The sequence below is a fragment of the Hippoglossus stenolepis genome, chromosome 9 (assembly GCF_022539355.2).
Source record: "Hippoglossus stenolepis isolate QCI-W04-F060 chromosome 9, HSTE1.2, whole genome shotgun sequence".
NCBI lineage: Eukaryota > Metazoa > Chordata > Actinopteri > Pleuronectiformes > Pleuronectidae > Hippoglossus > Hippoglossus stenolepis.
Genome location: NC_061491.1, coordinates 11,395,312 through 11,415,655, shown reverse-complemented (window position 1 = coordinate 11,415,655; position 20,344 = coordinate 11,395,312). Strand labels below are relative to the sequence as shown.

The following is a 20,344-nucleotide window of genomic DNA, read 5'->3' as shown; positions in this document are numbered from 1 at the left end:
CTGCGAAATCAGCAGGAACTGAGGAGCGGAGCCTTAATTTGAACAGGCTGTGGGAAGGAGCCGGCATATTCCAGACAACACTTTCACTAAGGCTACAAAGACTTGGCATTCATTTGAAAGAAGAAATACCATTTGTTTTATGTTGATGATAACTTTTCACAGTGAGCATGAAAAGTGTAAAGATGCGGTTTTGATGCCAGAACTGATAAAACCTACAGTGTTAAGCAACAACACAGCTGCACATAAGACGCACAGACTCTAATCCACTCCGATCCCAAAAGAGAAAACGAAACACGTCAGGTTTCTTCCTACAAGTTACTTCATGCACCATGTGGATTATGTAGGATCCTTTGGGGCTCTGATTCAGTTATAAGCAATTTAAGCTTAAACATTACATAACTCAAATTAGTGCACCCTGTAGTCTCCCTGAAGCTCCACGCCCCATTGATTGTAAAAGCAAAGAACAAAACCTGGACAAGAGAATAGTCCTTGCTCCAAATTAGGAGATCCTAAAAACCCACCCAATCTCAAGAAATCAGTTTCTATCTCTTTGCACACAAACTCAAATAGAGAGAAAATAATTCAGACCCACCACAAACATTGAAGCAACAGAGAGGCCTTTCAAAACCTGATGTCCTCAGGCTGCACGATAAGATTTCTAGTGATTTATTATTGAGAGGAATGAAGTGTTTCTTTCTTCCTCCCTAGCTTCGGGGAATCCAGCCACATTAGTCAGCAGCAGGCCATAGACACTGGTGAGCTGGTGCATTACAGATCCATACAGTCATAAAACACCACGGACAGAGATGGAAAACAAGATGACGGGTTAAAAGGTTATACAGCCGAGTGAGGAAACAGCCCGACTTGATCCGAGGCCAGTTTTCATGCCTGGGGCCTGCAGGGTGAACTTTAAGTTGGCTCCTACCTGGAGAATGTATTCCTGGCATAGTGCATGATACTGTCAAAGTCATAGACTTCTCCCAGAGAGTCCACCTCCCCTGGTTCCATCTTCAAGAAGTTATACTCCTGTCCTGTGAAAGGGGGAAAAAATATTATGAAGCTGATTCATACTGAAAACCCCCATGTATGAATGTATGTCAAAGGTGAATAGATCTGAGCTCTGTGTGAAAACATTATTAAACAATGAAGATACAGATAGGAATGAACCACCTGTGTAAGTGCAGGACAGAAATAATGTCATTTTAAGTTGGCCTGGAGACTGGCTGTCACGACTGGTTGTTTATAGTGTGTGTGGTGAAACACTTCGAAAACCACTTTTTCATAGAAAGCTGCAGAAAGATGAAGATGAGTGTAAACCCCACTGGTTTTCCCATTCTGTGTTTTTTTTAACAATCTCAGCTCAGACTCTGTGTGTACAAACATGTGACATTCATTATTTTCATCTCTCTGACATTATTGCTGAGGGATCAGTGAGAGTTCATGCGCATACCTGGCTGGATGTTGTCCCTGATAATGCTGACGTGTTCGTCTCGGTCGGGCCGTGTGTGTTCGTGCCAGAAGCCAATCACGTGACCCAGCTCGTGCACCACAATGCCAAACTTGTCACAGTTTTTCCCAATGGATATGGCTTGGGGCCCCCCTCCGCGGCGACCCACATAGGAGCAGCACCTATGAATTAGCAAGCCGACACGCAAACAGAGAGGGTCAGTGTTACCAAAGCCAAAATACAGTGACTAGACTTTATGTTTTCAAAAAATCACTAACAAGCTCGTGGAAACTACAGAGAGAGGCCAGAAGAAGTCATGTTTCCAGGTTGAGAAGAAGAGGGAATGTGTGTTTGGCTGTATAACATCGACTAGCCGCTGTATATATATTTAACGTGCTCTGTATGGACAGTATATAATGAAGCTTTTGATGAGAATGACATTATCTCAACAACCTCGGGTCTGGTTTATGTACGAGGCGACTCGTAATCCGCACTCACAGCAGTGACATTCATTCGTCCAATTGCCAATGCAGATGCTGAGAGTGACAGTGGAAGCTGGCTGACTGCAGCGCTCCATCTCAGCGTGACATGAGAGGTTCAGTGTGGGAGTCTGTAGGACGGGCGCACACATCACGGCCCTGTGGCCCAGACAGCCGCTCTCTAATTACTGCCGGCCCAGCCAGGCTCTCCTGAGACACGCCTTGAACTTTGCACAGGACGGACGGGGGCCTGCTGAATATGCAGCAGAGCCGAGCGTTCCCACTGCTAACCGCTGCCGCCTGCATGGATAATGTCATCCCTGTTGCTCCAGAGGCCAGTTACCGGGCTAAAAATGGCTATCAACAGTTGGCTGGGAAAGAAAGGTTTGCATTTCAGGAGCTGCATCCGCTTTCTGTTGGTCTTAAATGATACATATCAGTGGTACATTGTGTGTAATGACATAATGCTTCCAGTTTGTGGTCTACACAGATGTGTGCGGTTAAAACATGGGAACATTTTAGGTTTGCGTGTCTCCTGGGAGCCTCTCTAATACCTCCCCTAACATCTCGCCCCCTTTTTTTCAAACTTCTAAATTAATAGGCTGGTTTGTGGCAGCAAAGTGTTTTAATTTTAAAAATATTTCATAATTTAATAATAGAGCACTGCACGTCCAAACAGGTTGTGAATAGTCGCTTAGCAACTACAGGAGCCACAAGCAGCACTTCCCCTGTGTTTAAGGAGAAACGCTGAGTGGACACTGAGCGTAACTTGAGCGGATTGCGGTAAACAGGGTTGTGGAGAGGCTGTGGAAGTCTCTCCCTTGGGCGCAGCCGTGTGCACCATGTATGACTAAAGTGCTGGGTGAGTGATGCACTGCGATGATGAGGCGCAGGAAACATTCCTGGCCACTGAATGTCTCTTACAGGGCTGGTGGGGGGGCAGAAATAACAGCTCACACAGAGACTGTGAGAACAGAGAGAGCGAACAATGGAGGGAGGCTGCTGAGAAGGAAGCAAGCAAACCTATTAAGGCGCTTAAAAATTAGCGGTAGATGGCGAAGGCTCGACAGAGGGTGACCATTGTTCAGTTCCTTCATGTGGGAGCTACAAAACCCACTGACTCACCCACATGGTCGGTAGGTGAAGACAATATAGCTCTCCTCCTGCGTCCGCTCTATAAAGGTCACACAGGTGTGCTTCTCCCAGTGCCGCATGGCTTGGCGGAATATAGCCCGCTGGCTGCCTGAATAGGACACAGACGGTAAGATCAGTGGAGCTGACAAAAACATAACATGACGATTTCATTTAAAAAAAGGACAATAGAAAAGTTTGTTTCAGTTGGATGGAGAGTTACTGGAAATAAAGATGAAAACAGGATGAACTAGTAGGGTGCATACCTCCGCTACGGCCCGACAGTCACCTTAAATTCAATCAAGCTGCACCAAATTTGGGTCCCCTAATGTGCCAGATTAATAGTATTCTCCGAGAAACCAACACAAATGTTGAAAAACGCCTTTTCTCACATAAAGAAAGTCAGAAAAAAATCTTGGATCTGCCCCTTGATCCAGATCTGCAACTAAATTTGATGGGTTCTTCCCTGACCACAGACTTCCACCAAGTTTTGTGGAAATCCGTACAGTAGTTTTTGTGACAGGGGTGAAAATAGGGTCTTAATCATTTATAATGTGTTTACGTTGAAAAATCGGACTTTCAAGGTTTCTTAATGTTGTATTTTTAGGGATTAGTTTCATGTACGACGACTCAGCACTTAACTTCCTTTCCACAATTACATTTCAACAATGTTGAATCTTGTATTTTTATCCACATCCAAGAATAATATTTTATGGTTTTCATGTCTCTGAACTAGATAATTTAAAGTTTGATTATGCGTGCTCCATTACATTACATACATATTTGACTTTTTACCCGATCGGTATATCATTGTTACTTACCACTGAAGTTACCACTGATGACATAGGGAATAACACCTTCAGGCCAGACGCGCTCCGGTCTGGAAGTGGCAGCCCTTTTCCTGCGATGTGAGCCGTGTCTATTTTGGCTGTTCTGATTGGTCAATCCTGAGTGTTTCAAATCAAAAACAACAACAAAAAGTAGAAGATTGAATATTAAGTACAATTCTGGTTCTGACAGAGTAAATACGCACAAACACGCTGAGTCCCTCGGACGGTAGCTGGGATGACAAATGAGGACTTTATTCATAGTTTAATATAGAAATTCAGATTATCATTTCTCATTAAAGACATTACATTCACTTTCTTTGGCAGAGACATTTGTTCAAACAGCATTGTTCTTCCTGTTTTGCACGAATGCAATTTTATTAAAGCTGAGTTCTTTCTTCTCTCAAATTAATTTCACTGTGAACGTCACTCAAACAGACATAAATGTAGAGTAACCATGGAGACTAAGCTCCACCTAAACCATGGTTATTATAATATGTTGGGAGGATATATAGAGAAAACTGTATCTGGTATGTCTGAAGTCTTTTATATGTAAAATAAACTTTTGAACAATCAACAGTCAGCAATAAGTGTCCAATGAAAGTATTACTTTGGTTTTAATTGACTCTTTATCCTCTGCATTAAGTCATTGGAAGAATAATTAAACTGACACAGACAAAAATGTTCTCATTATCTGAAACTGAGCTAATATGTCAAAACAAATGATGACATTTTAATTCTAGACAATCTAATTATGGACCGCAAGAAATACACCTTTGAGCCTTGATATATTATTTTCTTATCATTCTAATCACATCCAGGAATAATAATTTCACAGTGCTGAGAGTTGAATTACGTATGTTACATTACAACATTGTACAAAAACACATCCTTTGTTTAAATAAGCAGAAGTAAATCCTTTCCTTGTAAAGTAGGATCAGTAAATCTCTGCAGGGGAGAAAACTTCAGCTGGAAGAGACCTTTATATTCATTAATGCGGTGTATGAATCTGATGAATGTGTTGGAAAGATGTTATGATTTTGATGAAATCAAACAATATAGATGTATTAAAAGACAATGTGCTATCGTACCTTTATGTTATCCTTTGATTTTTTATCTCTGGCCAAATTATTTAGAATAGCAACTCTTATGTGCTATTACAGAGCTGGGACACCGTTGTCTTTACAGATTAAACTTCAAACAACTGACTTCACTCATTTTCAGGAGAAGGTTTTTAACTATAATGAAATTCTGCAGAACCTTGATTATATATTATTACCTGAGAGTGGTTCAGGATTTATAAAAAGATTGATTTAACATGCCTTAGGAGGTCATACTTTCAGAAAAGTTTTTAAAGAATAGCTTTATTGGGAGATATCACCTGATTTAATCTTACAATCTTTAATCTTACTCTTTATACAACAGGTTTCGCTGAGGCAACAAAAACAAGTACATCTGGATAAAAAATATCCTGCGCACTGTTTGTTGTTCCGTAACGCTGGTCCAAGCTGTGCCACTACCAGCCCTCATCTCTTCTAATTATATGTGATTAACATGCGACGCCACAGTTTGCTGGAACAATGTGTTCTGTTGAATTTTAGTCTGCAGGAGTAAATCTCAGCAGCCTGGAGAGATCAATTAGCACATACACTTGTGCATGTGTTGAGGAAAAGTCTGATAACAGCCAAATCTGCTCAGTTCACTGATAAGAAGTGCTGGGGAGACAGGAAATTGTGGAAGATGTGTTAATTATAATTATTATGTGATTAAATACACTATCTTCATTCTTTGAAAGGATGTTTCACTTGTTGTTTGGATCATGTTTGTTATTTAATTGTCCCTGCTCTGTGGTGTTTGTGGAACACGCAGGTTCACAGTCCAGGGAGATTAGGTCAAAGACTAAACTGGTGTTGTGAAATGTTTTGGATGAACAAACTGATTTCTTTGGCACCATTGTGGTTTGTGTTGTTTCATAAAATACGGATAATTAGTTTAATAATTAACACTTTAGAACGATGCGCAAATACTGAGAACTAATCGTTAAAAAGTGAAAAGCGAAACACCAAAATAGAGATGATGTCTAGAGATGTTCTCATACAGATACCAGCCTGGAAAATGCCTCTGATACATTAATCTATATATTAAAGTATATTAGTTTTGCTCCTAAAGAGCAGTTGTGCTGTACTGCCACTGACAAGTACTGATTTTTAAGTGGTGAGGAAGAGGTAATTCCCTGTGTTGTATCGTTAGCCAGAGCTTGCCAAAATGTCAGTAACTTAGTAATATTTCATGTTGGAAAGTCCCACAGTGACATGTACCACATGAAATACTTCAGTTTCAAGGGGTGACGCAACTTCAAAGGTCATATTTTTATAAATTGTGGCTGCACTTAAAGGAGCAGCTATCTAAGGGAAGAAATTGTTGAATATTCCTAGATTTATTTATGCGTGATCTTTTCAGTTATGACGGTCAAACCTATCGGAGCATTAATGATGAAAGTTGAGATATGTAAAGTGTGGATTTACGCATATAACCAAATACTAACTAACCATATATTATATAACCGAAATGTCCGACCGTTTAGAACAATTTGTAAGTTCCTCAGACCGGAAAAACCAACCTTGCGTAAAGGTTATCTGTACTACTTATTAGAAGCCACACCTGTATGAGGTGATCCAGTCTATAAACTGAGGTGAAAGCTATGTGGGAACAAAGCATTACGAGAAATAAATGCAGCACCCACGCTTGATGTGTTTTTAAAGTCCTGATGCCTGAGTCTCCTCTTCCCTCCCGACCTCAGACGTCACTGTTTGCTTTGGGAATCAGTCCAACTGAGGTAAATATTTTAGGAGCAGTTGAAATGTATTTTTAATCCTGCAAAACCATCTCCTCAACATTTTTTATTAAAGTCAAGTGAGGGAAACAGCAAACCGATCCCATTCGAGCACTGACGGCAACATGCGCGTACATGCTGGTTCATGCTCGCCTGCATTTTGTGGGATTGCAAAGTTCTATCTGTCCCCTCTGACTCACAGCTGTTGCTTAAATGCTGTCTTTCCTCTTAAAAACAACATTTAGCCCGACAAAGCCCAGCAATTACTGCTGAGCCTGAACATGGAGGTACAGGTGTAGCAATGTGCAGTGATGACATGGTAGTTGTGCATAAAACTTTTTAAGAGACCTCGTGAAAAAACGCAATGCTAAAATCAGAAAGGGGCTGCTGCTGGAAAGTATCTGAGCGGTTTGACAGTCGTAATGTTAGAGTATTAAATGTCTTTATATATATAATTATTCCCAAATGAGATTCAAAATGTAGGAGCTGTGTTATTTTCAGGTGTTTTATTGCAACTTTATGTGGAGTCACAATACAGAGCCCTTTGCCTTAGTGCTCCATTTTTCACCTCACGTTGTACAGTTGAGAAGAAGTGGTTTCTGCTGTCATTACCTGTATCTGTGTGATTGACAGTCTGGACAGTTCTCTGAGCCAAATCTATTATCCTGTCCACTTTAAACATCCGCATGTCCTCCTCGTCCAGAGCGATGTCTCCCAGAAAGGCAACTGAAACAGACAGACAGAGACGGCACATGTCAGATGACATCCGCTACACGGAGCATCATTTTGCCCCAGCGAGTAGCCTTGAGCTTCTTCTGCTGCCCGGAAAAAGAAGGCTGCATGGAGGTCTGAGTACATAACACACACACACACACACACACACACACACACACACACACACACACACACACACACACACACACACACACACACACACACACACACACACACACACACACACACACACACACACACACACACACACACACACACACACACACACACACACACACATACTCTGCTCTGTTTACCCTTTTGCAACGAAACAGAATCCGCAGCATATCTGTTTGGATAACAGGAAGCCCACTTTGTCTTGACTCCAAATTACAGCGTACAAATGTAAGCAGCACAGCGCACATGGTTCATGATGGTTCATGCAATGAAGCGAGAGTATGAACTCAGGAACCTGACCAGTGACATGATCCGGATCCTTCACTGAGCCAGGTTCCGTCCAGATGTGACCAAACAACAAACCTCACAGTGTGGGTGCTTCAGCGCCCTTGGTAAGTTAATGAGAGCCATCAGATATGATACAGCGAGACGTTGACGCTGCCTCCGTGGAGTAATATGGGGCACCTTGAACAAGTAATAGCTCTTTAATGAGGCCAAGGAGAGGGAAAAATAACCAAACAGTCCCACTTTATGAGGAATGTGCTTTATGGGATTCTTAACTAAATGCCCCCATTTCTGCAGAGGATAAGCCGGGAGTCCTCTCCGCAGAGACAGGGCGCTTGGGTTTACAAGCTTTTAACACCAGCACGTTTCCAGAATTTATGACCTGGCTTGTGTGCAGGAGTTGGGGGGGGAGCTAGTGGGAGAAGACGAGGGGGGAGAGAAAGCAAATTAGTGGCACTGTGACCTATGTCCGAACAATAGATGACATGGACGGGAAGGGAGGATAAGGCTTATCCGCTCTGCCCACACTGCAGCTCTGATTAGGGAAGGCAGGAAAAGAAAATGAGAGGCTTCTGGATGTGTGTTTGGAGGTTAGCGTGGTGGAGGCGAGACCAACCCTGAAGGAGAAGAAGCCCGGAGAGCCGCTGTAACTACAGAGTTAATGGGAGCGATTTCCACTGGTTGTGCTTGAATCTGTAAATCTTCATGGTGTCACACTGAAACAAGCTGCAATTACTTTGAAATAACCGAGAAAATGTATTTTGTGTAGTTAGTTTCGAGGCATGTTTCTTTATGTTAGTGCGCTTTTATCCTCTGCACTGTATAAAAGTTTGACAGAGGACTGAGACAAGAGAGAAAGAACAAAAGAAAAAAAAGGAATAAAAGAAAAAACACTTGGTTCACATCCCTGCTCACCATGAGGAGTATCATTGAAACAATCTGGATTTCGGTGGATGGGGGCCAGTCTTTCAACCTTTAGGTTACAGAGGATACGCAGCAGAATGACTGTGTTTGACTTTCGAGGCTAATGACAGCAATAGGGAGAGGTGTAGATCACTGCTGGCAGGACCTGACATGCACAGAGGATGGGTTTAAATTCCAGAGGTCAAAGGGATCCTCTAATTTGTGCCTGTGAAAGACTCTTATTCACTACGACCAAAATCCATGAGTGACTAAACAGACTGCCCACATTAATGTCGTCACATCGGCAGCCATTGCCAGAAACAGCGCTGATAAGGGGAAGCTACCAGATGTTGAGCAATATGGGCTGACTACAGCCAGTCATTTTTCTCTTTTATCGTTGTATCATTTTTCATTTGATTCTCAGAACTGCTGAGCACTGAAAAGAACAGGCAGTGCATGAAGAATTCATTCCAAGTTGCGGTCACATAAGAACACATTCAAAACAATTATCTCAAGCTCCTTTTCGCTCCACATTGGCTGAGAAAAATTAAACAATTGGAGGATGTTTCTTTATTGCACCAGACTCGCTTGATGTGCGCAGGCCGTGACTAAATAACTAAGTGCAGGTTTTTCCTCCCACCCCCATGAGGTTCACCGAGGGCTGCGCTCTCTGCCCATGGCTGAGTCCCAATCATCCGCCACTGTGCCGGAGACAGGCCGCTTTAATCCACAGTGTCATTGTTCTCAGACGGCAGTGGAGATTTGAAGTGAGCAAATGCACGGCCTGGTGGCATTAGGACTCATTTCCCCCGGGCGCAGCAGTCGTCCTGGAGACGCTGTTGCAGGTTTACGGGGAGACTGGCAGGGATTGCGAATTAATCCCCCATGTCTCCTGGCTTTAATTATCCACAGGCGCGCGGTTTTAGGGAATCTTTTGTACGCGACTCCATCCTGGGATTGGGGACAGGTTTTTGGAGAAAGGTGATAAACTCATCCAGATACAGAGGAGCTGTAATGATATTAAGTACAAACACAGTGAGACGGGTGTGTTGCACTGAAGATTAAAGCTCAGGGAATGTGGCAGATGGCAAGTGATCACCACAGAGTACAGTGCTGCATCTCTCTCCAAACAATATTCATTACCTAAATGACAACAGCTGCAGCGATAATACTAATATCTATGCAGAATAGTTGGGTTATAGTGGAGCGGTTTTTATTGCTGCTCTTGCTCACATGTCCCTTTTTATTTATAAAAAACAAGACAATATCTTGGTTATTTTCTTTTCAGATAGAATATACGAATGAGGGATTGTAACTGGTTAAAATGTTGCTGATAGCTGGGGAGAAGGCAATGGGGAGAAGATGTGGTGAGGTAATAAGAGTGGATACAGATTGTAGACTCTACAATCTGTATCCACTTCTCTACAATGTAGAGGGATTTACTCCATGGTCAAATTGACACATCGCCTGAGAAGAAACACAGCTGGATGAAAGGTGGGAGAAATGGCCGTAATTAAAAAAGAAAAATAGTAGTATACATTTAAGTTTGAGTGAAAGTGTATGATAATGAATATATGAAAGAAATATTGGATTCAATAATTTTTTTTAATTTTTTTTTTTTAAATAGTGCAACCTTTCCCCACCACTGAATTTTTTTTAATTAATCTAATCCATCATAATCCTTCTCATCTCAGACTACCCCCAATCAGTGGATCCAGTCAGATTACACATGAGATCTCAATCAAATTAATCCCATTGATTCGTGTAATGCCCTTCGCCTCAACCACTGCAGTGTCAAATACTCTGTACACTCTCATAAATCTCCTTCCGTGAATAGAAGGCCGCGACATCTGCCATTGAAACATGCACAAACATCAATACTAAGCCTTTATAGACACCAACACCAGCCTATACTTAGCCGCCGCGGCTTCATTGCGATGTCGCCGTGGTTTACACTCCTCACTGTGCTGACAAGGGACATTTAAGACAGTCTCTCTGCATACGAGACCTAATGATGAGCCTGGCCAATATGTAAGCCTGCGCTGCATCACAATGCCCTGGCACCGCCTTTCACAGCCTGTGTTTGGTAACAAACGCTGCATTTGAATTCCAATAGAGGCCAATAGTATATTGAGTTTAGGTGATTACTATCTAATGACAGTGTAAGTTCACCTTTCAGGTTTAATTCGGTCAGTGAAGCCATTGTCCCTGCGGACACTGTGTTTTTTAAACTGCAGAGAAAGAAAAGGAGAAAAGTAGTAAGCCAGCATGAGGAAAAACTGTTCCTAAGTAAAGAGAAAAGAAATGCATACTCCGAACAAAGCAATGATGGATTGTACTATGCCGGCCTGTTGTGTTGTAAATATGGCATCTTCTCAAAACAACACCAGCTGCTTCTTCCGCAAACTCTTACAGTGACATTTCCTAACACTGCTATTTGAGCCCAAGGCGGAGGAGAGAAACGAAAAAAAAAAACTCAGCTTATCTGCTCATTTGAGAAAAAAAAAAGGTAACCAAGGTATAATTAGAAGCGAGGCTCCGGCTCAGGTCTCCAGCTACGTCCGGAGCTTGAGTAATTATTCTTCGATAAAAGCCTGAAGCCTCATCAGCCCCAGCTGATCAAGACAGAGTTTCTGTCACCGTGCCGAGGCTTCAATCTTATTGAGAAGACGAGAGCGGCTTCAGCTGCAAAGGGCACACAGCAAGAGACTGCCGCCCCTTTAACATTTCACACTCCATCAAGCCCATTAGCAGATTGGATTTCCCAGCTCATCCCTGCCACTGATTACTGATACACCCTACTGCCAGTCGAACCCCCTCTAATGACTCATCAGCTCCACAGCCATTTGTCTCTTTTAATGTCAGCGATACACAGAATTGAGCCCCTTTACATGGATGAATAATTCATTGCCACACTGCAGGAATTTTCACCTTTGACAAAACTTATTTTGACCATCCAGACTTCATATTTGTGGTTTTGGACCGCAGATGAACACACAGTCACAGAGTCTGGCGTGAGGAAACGGCAGGTTTACTCAGAACAGATGTCCAAAACAAAGTTTAAATGGGTTTGCGGATGAACTAAATCTGGAAGATGTCTTCAACACTTTCCATAAATACGAAGCTGAAGAAAACACCTTATTTATTTCATACAGGTGGAGGGAGCAGAAAAACAATTCTTCCACATGAGCAGCGCTGCAGCACTGATGAATTATTTTGAAAAACACACTGAGAATAATGAAGCCGGATAAGCTGCTCTTTAACGTAGGCTAATTGGGCTTTCTTTGAGCCATTCAAATGAGCTCTCTCTCCCAGTGCGTTTGTTTTTGCTTAGGCTCCATACCCAGATTCGGTATTATTGCAATGCAAGATTAGTTATTACTTAGCTCTGACGACAAACATATTGTTCCAACTAACGCGCTGAGATCGTGCCAATAGATTGGCTCCCTAATCACCTGAACCCTGCGGAGAGGGGAATGGCAGGGGTCCTGTAATGTAAAAAAACACCCAGCGTGGGCTCGGCCATGCAGCTCGAATTCCATGATAAAAGAAAAGTATCTGCCTAAGTGTTGCTTGAAGGCCCAATCATGGAGTTCAACAGGCCCATCACACAGAGCAGGACGGAGGGGAGAGAGCTGGGTCATAACGAGTGTCATCTGCTCTGAGAGTTTGAAAACTGTGTTTCAAACTAAAACGATCTCTGTCCATACGAGCCACAAACACGGCTCTGGATCAGTCTTAATCCCCCGTACATACTAACACGCCTAAAACGCATATCACCTGACCACTCACAAACACTGGGCATGGGCGTGCGGGTGTAAACAGGAAGCCATCAGTTGTCACAGACAACAGCTCGTCTCCTTCACATGTAAGCAGTTGTATCATTGTAAAATGACAACAGCGTCCGTGACGCCTGTAACTGGTTATCCATGTTGTGTTCTACACTGGTAGCCAAGACTAATGCTGGTTGTTTTCTTCTAGAAGGGGATCATGTGACAGGGGCCTGACGAATCAGCGAAGGCTTCATTGTGACCGAAAATACCAAATCAGCAAGCGGTTGTTTGTGTCTATATCACTGTTTCCAACAATCTGCATTTCTGCCCATCCAGACTAAAGTGTTTTCAAACTTCCCTCTTTTTAGCGGCTCGAAAACTCCGGAGCCGTGTGGACGCAAGGCTTATGCAGTTAATGCATTTTCAAAACGTAGCCTTAACATTTAATCTAAACGACCAATTCAAAGTCAAGGCCCTTGAGAGGCAAGAGGAATGACTTCAATAGCAACGCTCCCCTGTGAATGGCCTGCGCTCACCTGCGCTGAGCCGCTGTGGCACACAGAGCGAGCGGCCCTGCCCGCTTAGCCGCCGTGCTTTCCCCTGGCATGAGGTGAATGACCTATACAGTCTGTGAGAAGTGCTCGAGCCAGTCACAGGAGAGGGCCAGGGGGCCCAGGGAGACGGGAGGACTACTTGCATAAGACAGGAGGAGGAGGAGGAGAAGGGTGCGTTGCGGGTTGCCCTTCCTGCAGCTGAGGCCACAGCAGCACAGGAGCTGGAAGGGAAAAGCGTGGCTCTAAAGCCTCAACAGACTGTCACAGGACGTAATGAAGACGTCTGTTGCATGAATTAATGCATATGTACAGGTCAACTTTTTCTCCTGATTATAATTTAAGCAGCGAAGACAATGAGCGTGACTGCCTCTCATCCATTTTTCATGTTGAAAACGAGTGGATCTAATCTCAGTGGGTTGTTGGAGTCTTAAATGACTTCCTGGGACGCTGCCAAGTTTGGAGTTGTGCAGACTAAGGAATTTTCCACTGGTTAACTTTCTAAATAGATGGCATTACTTCAGTGTTATTGCACTGCTCACTCCAATCGAAGCACATTTCTATCATGTCTGTAGTGATGAGCTATTTCACGGTTCGTGAATGTGAGCGGGGTTTTTTTGCTGAATGGAGGCAGAGTGGGCACACTTAATTAAGAAATGAAGACCTCCCTTTAAGTGTATTTTAAACACTGTGGGGGAAATGAAATGGTCACCATGTGGTTGTCAAGGTGTCTTGTTTTTCCACAAACACCTGAATGGGACTCATTATACTCACTTTCAAGAGAGAAAAAAGTATCCTGGAATCAGTTGGTAAAAACCCTGACATCAGTGTAAAGCAAGGACAAGCCTGCAGAGGACAAACATGAAATTCTCTCCTCACAGAGCTCCCCTCACTGCATCAGAAACTTCACACGGCTGTAAGCTGTTTTTCTCTGAGGGGAAGCAGCGTGACACGAAAATGCTGACCCGGAGGCCACAGAGAGCGATCGGATGGACTCGGTGCAGCGATGTGATTGAAAAATGAGGAGAGGGAAAAACTAAATCAATAATGCACAATACATCAACTCTATAAGTCCTGCAGACGCTGGTATGTGGAGGTGAATATCTAGTGTCTGAGGAGGAGTGTGGAGGAGCAGGGAGATCTTGGACGTTTGGCTGGGAAGGAGAAGAGGCAGGTGGGTGTTGGAGGAGCTGAGGGTTCAGGGGAGTGGGAGTTTGTACTTGTGAGCGTCTCTGTCAGCAGACGTGCCCAAAGCAAACCATAGAAACAAAACTGCAATCAATTCAAATGACAATTCAAAGTGGTGTTTGTAATAATGACCATGTCCTCGGTGATCATGACGTGGATTAGCGAGTGGGAATGTCCCCGCCGAGATGGTAAGAGGAATACAAACACAGCATCATCAACAGTTTACCTCTCAGTCTTGAGTCATCTGAACACCACATCAATGTCCAGTAAAACAACACAAACTATCTGGTTTGAACACTTGAACGAGTCAGTGTAAACAGTGAAGCAAAAGCAGGACCTACGTTGACTCATACATGGGACACGGTTCATCTGCAGCCTGACCTTTGTCATGCTCATGGAAAAGCCCATTTTCAAGTCCCCCCCTCATCATTTATTAATCATCTCCGGGGTAACGATGGAGAAAACAGACACTGGAGGTGGAGGAGAGCTGGAGCTGAAGACTGAATTGCGGCTTTTCTTCTCTTTCTTTTTTTTATAAATCGCCTGCCACATCAGAAATCTTCAAATGCCAAACCGGTGCACACTTCCAGGACTTTAGAGGTCACTTCGACTGAAGCCAACTCTCTGTATCTGTAACCTGAATACTTTCACCAGATGGAAAACACAATCTGTTCAAACTCCCCCAAAGGGATTTGGCAAGACAGTGAGTTCACAGTGGAGGAAAAAAAAAAGAGAAAAGATTACAATGACAAGTCTGATTCACTTTAGCCAAATAATGAGGGAAAATGCAGAAAAGAAGCAGACATATTTATACTTTGAGCCGTGAGACATCAGCCAGCAGAATTATGTGTGCATGAGCTCCACTGTACTCTCTCTCTCTCCTCCTCCACTTTATTTTAGTGGCCTGTGAACAGCCGGTGGAAAAAAAAAAGACTATTTCTGCAGGGACAAAAAATAAAAAAAACACAACCAGGAAGGGAGAAGATTCAGAAAGCCTTTGTTTTCCCAGCAGCTCTCCTCCATACAACCCAGGACACAGCCTGCAGCTTCACACGATCACGTTTTAAAAGAATAAACAGCACACTGGAACTTTTCAACCAGCACTCAAGCCCAAACTTTTCATGGATTTACTCAGACTCCCCCCCTTTTTTTTTAATGTTCAGATCCGTACAGCCACTCTTCACCCAGCAGCTTCAAATGTTTTCAAAAATGAACAATAAACTGTGTCATTCATTGCAAAACAGACGCACATTGTGTTCTCTGGAGCCTTTTAAAAACTACATGCACTGCTGTCATCTCTCTGCAAGATCCACACACACACACACACACACACACACACACACACACACACAGAGAGAGAGAGAGAGAGAGAGAGGGCGAGAGAGAGAGAGCAAGAGTCGTGGCATGTTTCTACCTCCACGTAAATAAGGTGAAACAAATCACACCGCGGGGGCAAAGAGGGAAATCTCTCACCAGCTTTACAGGGATCCTTGTAGTCGATGTGCTCTGATGTGGCAGCGGGCTCCACGTAGTAACCCGGATCAATCGCGTCCAAATCGATCGCCGAGATCGCGCAGCAGAGACAGGAGAGCAGGAGCAAACATCTCGCCGCGAGATCCATGATTGTGGTGGGGGAGACGGCGGAAAGCGAGGGATAAAGGTGAAGGAGGAGAGAGGGGCGAGAGAGAGAGAGACAGAGACAGAGAGAGGGAAAAAGAGAGAGAGAGAGAGAGAGAGAGAGAGGGGGAGAGGGAAGAGAGAGAGAGAAAATGGGAGGTTTTGGGGGGAAATGAGATCCCTCCGGAGGGCGGGTTTTAATTCCAGCCTCTCTCCGGTGTCCTCTCGGCTCTTGGGGGCAGAGATTTCTCTCGTCCGGCTCCGGGCGGAGGAAGAAGTGCCGGAGAAACTTTGATGATATGGCAGCTCCGCAGGGGCGGTGATAGAATGGCCCCCTCACTCACTGATGCCCGGGCACATGCTCACTGCTCCCCAGGGGCCCTGACAGAGGTTAGGGGAGGGAGGGGGGGCAGTTTGGTTCAACACAAAGCCTGTAATGTCTTTGTCTAAAATGAACATTGTAGTGTTAAAAGTCTAATTGTACTAACAGACCTTCATTCAAGAGGAGTTGCCCAAAGTTAAAGATGTTTAGTTCATGTTGAGCTTGGAACCACAGATAGTTCAACTGGCCCCAGGTGTTACGTTTGGCTGTCACATCAATAAGTCAAATTAAGAAGTTTGAATATTTATTTATTTATATGTTAATATTTACATTAAGTATTTGACATTTAAACAGCCTCCTCAGCTTTTTATATAGTATTTTTTACCTTTGACACAGAGACAGACTTTCAGCAAAGCACACTTATTCAAGGCTTGTAAAATTACTCATGAGCACACGCACACAAACGCGCGGGTGTAAATCCAACAGTGCTTGGTCTTTGTTACTATCAGAAACATTCACTTTCTTCAGGCTTTCACATTTGCACATTTTTTTCACACACACACACACACACACACACACACACACACACACACACACACACACACACACACACACACACACACACACACACACGTCAAACAGACTGCTCCACTTTTCAAGCAATCACGAGTTAGATGAAGTGATTACAGCGCCACCTGTTGGACACACACATATAACACTACCTGCAAAGCATGTAAATTTAAATATAAACAAACAAACAAGGTAGGTAAATCAAATTTGAAAAAAGTAAATACTTCAAGATTAATCGACCAGAGTCAAAATATTATTTTTAGCCTATGTTTAGCTTGGGCCTATAGTTAGTTAAAAATGAGCCCCTGGTGTTTGACTTGGATTTGACATTGTTAATAAAAGTGTGTAAAATGAAAAGGTTTTAACTTCAACTGCATCTACAAGATATTGTAGTGAATCTTTACACTTTAAAGTTGTTTTCACTAAGACACCCTTGTTATTTTATTTAATCTACCTTACATACACAGGAGACATCAGAAATGTGTACTTTTTTCAGGCTTACACACTTCCACAATTATTTTCACATGCACACACATCACAGACTGTGCTTGACCTCTCATATAAATCACGAACAGCGCCACCTCTTGGCCATGTACGTCACACTACAGGCAAAGCATGTAAATTAAAAAATAAACATACCAGCAAGGTCGGTGGATGAGTGTGTGTCCAGTGTGTCATGATAGTCTGAGCTGGGATTTTTTAAATATTTATTCTGTATTCTTTATTTATTTTTATTAATGAATCATTATAGTATATATATATAGCCGATAAGTATTTATAAGATTAATTATATATAATGAATCACTGATCTAATTATTTTTCTTTTAATTTGCACTTTTAGGAAATAGGTAGTTCATATACGTATATGTTTTTGAATATTTGTATGTAAACAGATTTACATGAACATTTACATACATCAACTATTGTTATTATTTTTATCATCTACAGGAATGGTTGGGGTATAAATGTAATAAATGTATAGTTTAATCTAGTTTAATGTACAAGGACGAACCTGCATATTCTCATCATTTTCCTTTAAAGTATATTATTGGCATCAACACTGCAGTGTACAGTATATTCCCTACACATTACAGTTATAGCTTATAGTTGGACTTGCTGGTTCCCCATATTAAAGAATAGTCTTTATAATCCGATGTAAAAATCTTAGCAGTGAAATCAGAGGCAGTGACGATTCAAATTCATAATGAAGAAAACCACAAAAACTGAAGAGCATTGCAAACTGGATGAGGAGACCTCCGTTGGATCACACGAGTATCCAGTGGTGCTGATGATGGGAGGCTGCAGCAGCTCTGTTGCTCTGTCTGACTAGCATCAATTATCCTGTCCCTGCCTATTACATACAGAGCCTGGCTTATATAAGAGGAGAGCTACACACTCTTCTCTTTATCTTATCTGACTGCTGCCTATGTGAGGAATTCAAGACAGGATGTGTGCCGAGATGAGTGGGCTGTATTTATGCTGCTGCTGTAAACATGGCAGTTTAACTACCGTGCATGAGAGTAATCTCCTTCATTATATTTTGAATAAGAGGAGTTTCTCAGCTCGCTCAAAGCTACGAGTGTTGTACACAGAACCAAATATTTAGATTGGCAACATAGAACACAGTTGACTGTCTTCTGGCAAAAAAAAGGCTTTTTACTGTGATAGTGTCAAACAAGGGGTCCATATAGAGTGATGTGATGATACAGCACATATGGGAAATATGAGGTTATAGAGGAAATGTAAACAAACGTTCCCATAAATACTGACACAAATGATTTGGTCATTATTGCAGCTTCTTGTGTGCATAGTACATATTATTCAAAGTGAGTACGGCACAGTCAACACCATAAACTTCAGCTTCTGCGACCACATGATTATGATACTCACATTTTATTAGCTTTGAAAATTAGTTCTCACTCTACCGCAACATATCATACTGTTAAGTTGGTTGTCAGGGTGAAATTACTATGAAGGGTTACTCTAATGATGATGATATAATTATTGTGACAGATAATATAAAAGCTATGACTAACATTCAAATGTACTCACCCCACAAATATCGGGAGATTTGTAAACATCCAGTTGTGACACCAAAGGTGGCGTTCCTGTTAATCACGCTGATACATAAGATGTATTATAATAGAGGTGATGACAAAGGGAATTAAACAAATACACAGCCTACTCAGGGAAAAGATAGTGTAGTGTATCAAGAACCAAGAATTGCTGTCTGTCACAGTCTGTTACAGTGTTACCATCAGTCCAGCGAGGTCGCAGTTTATCTTCACATGATATCATTTCCTCCCTGGGGACGTATCATCATGCTGTGTATGTAGCTGTCAGAATTTGCTCATTAAAATTAAAGGTGAAAGAAGAGACAGCACACTGTAGCATAAAATCCACCACTGCAACGTTGGCAGAGTCTGCGCTGTCCATTCGTGCACATGGAAGCAGCTCAGCCACAACTGACTGGGACTGCGTTGCCTTTTCCAAGCGTCTCGAGGGGGGAGCCCTCTGGAGGGTGTGAGGCAGGTGCTCTGCATGTTGTGGGGGTGGTGTATACATCATTACTGGGAGGGTGCAGTCTAATCAGCAGGCTGCGGCTCCCAGATGCCTCTGGTAGAGCACCAGGTCCCATCAGGTGCATCACCACATGGAAACCACAAGCCCAGATTTTCACTGCTGTAAAAGGGCAAATATAATAATTAATCCATTTATATTAAAGCCTTGAGGACAAAGAACTGCTTGACATTCACAGTAAATCTTCAGCTCTAGTACTTATGACAGATTCAGTGTTTGCAGTGTCTTCAGTAATAGTACGAGGCTATTATTAGCCACAATCAGATTAACATTTTTAGAAGCACAGCTTGTTTTTGTACAAAGCCTCCCCTTTAGACAGAATATGAAAATAGTTAATGAAATGACATTTACTCTGCAGACATGGAGGGTTTATTGTGACGTTCCATTGTCTGATTTCAAAATAGGAAAATATTAGTTTTCTGTCCCAATATGTATATAAGTGGGTACCCAGGAAAACAGCTGCTCTATGAAACAAGCTCTTTAAAGCTATAATCCAAATAAAAACCAATACAAAAAATTAATAAAAACTATATATATTTTTTAAATTCCTACTACTACTACTACTACTACTTTTGTTTATACGCTTAATCCTCAGTATATGATCAATATCTTTTGGAGGATTATGCTCTGAAAAGCTTCTTAAATATTCAATACACCATGAGCTGTCATGTAAGAGATAACGGCAAGTAAACAATAAAAAGTTACATGTGCCGTTTAAATGAGACACACCTTGTGCTCCTGGGGGGGAGCCGGGGCCACAGCCTCACCACCTTGGCCGAGAGATCCCGCTCTACCTGGCTGCGCTCCTCGAAGCGTCACCATTATAGAAGTAGGGACTTTCTGCCCTACTGACAACACACAGACAAAACTGCTCAGCACTAACGACTTCACATGCTAATCCCCAAAATACACCAAGATGGACTACAGGATTTTACTTAACCACAAAT

At 42.6% G+C, this 20,344-nt stretch overlaps 1 protein-coding gene across 1 annotated transcript in view; it reads right to left on the bottom strand.

Annotated features, from left to right (window-relative positions):
* bmp1a (bone morphogenetic protein 1a) overlaps positions 1 to 16,117 on the bottom strand; it is a 31,652-nt gene extending 15,535 nt beyond the window's left edge. The window contains exons 1-6 of the mRNA XM_035166114.2: positions 15,782 to 16,117; positions 7,330 to 7,443; positions 3,879 to 4,004; positions 3,052 to 3,169; positions 1,451 to 1,629; positions 926 to 1,031 (exon numbers count right to left, since the gene is read on the bottom strand). Coding sequence (XP_035022005.1) covers positions 926 to 1,031; positions 1,451 to 1,629; positions 3,052 to 3,169; positions 3,879 to 4,004; positions 7,330 to 7,443; positions 15,782 to 15,929 — 791 coding nt within the window. The 5' untranslated portion in view covers positions 15,930 to 16,117. The remainder of the gene's footprint in view (positions 1 to 925; positions 1,032 to 1,450; positions 1,630 to 3,051; positions 3,170 to 3,878; positions 4,005 to 7,329; positions 7,444 to 15,781) is intronic.
* Between the last annotated feature and the right edge of the window lie 4,227 nt (positions 16,118 to 20,344).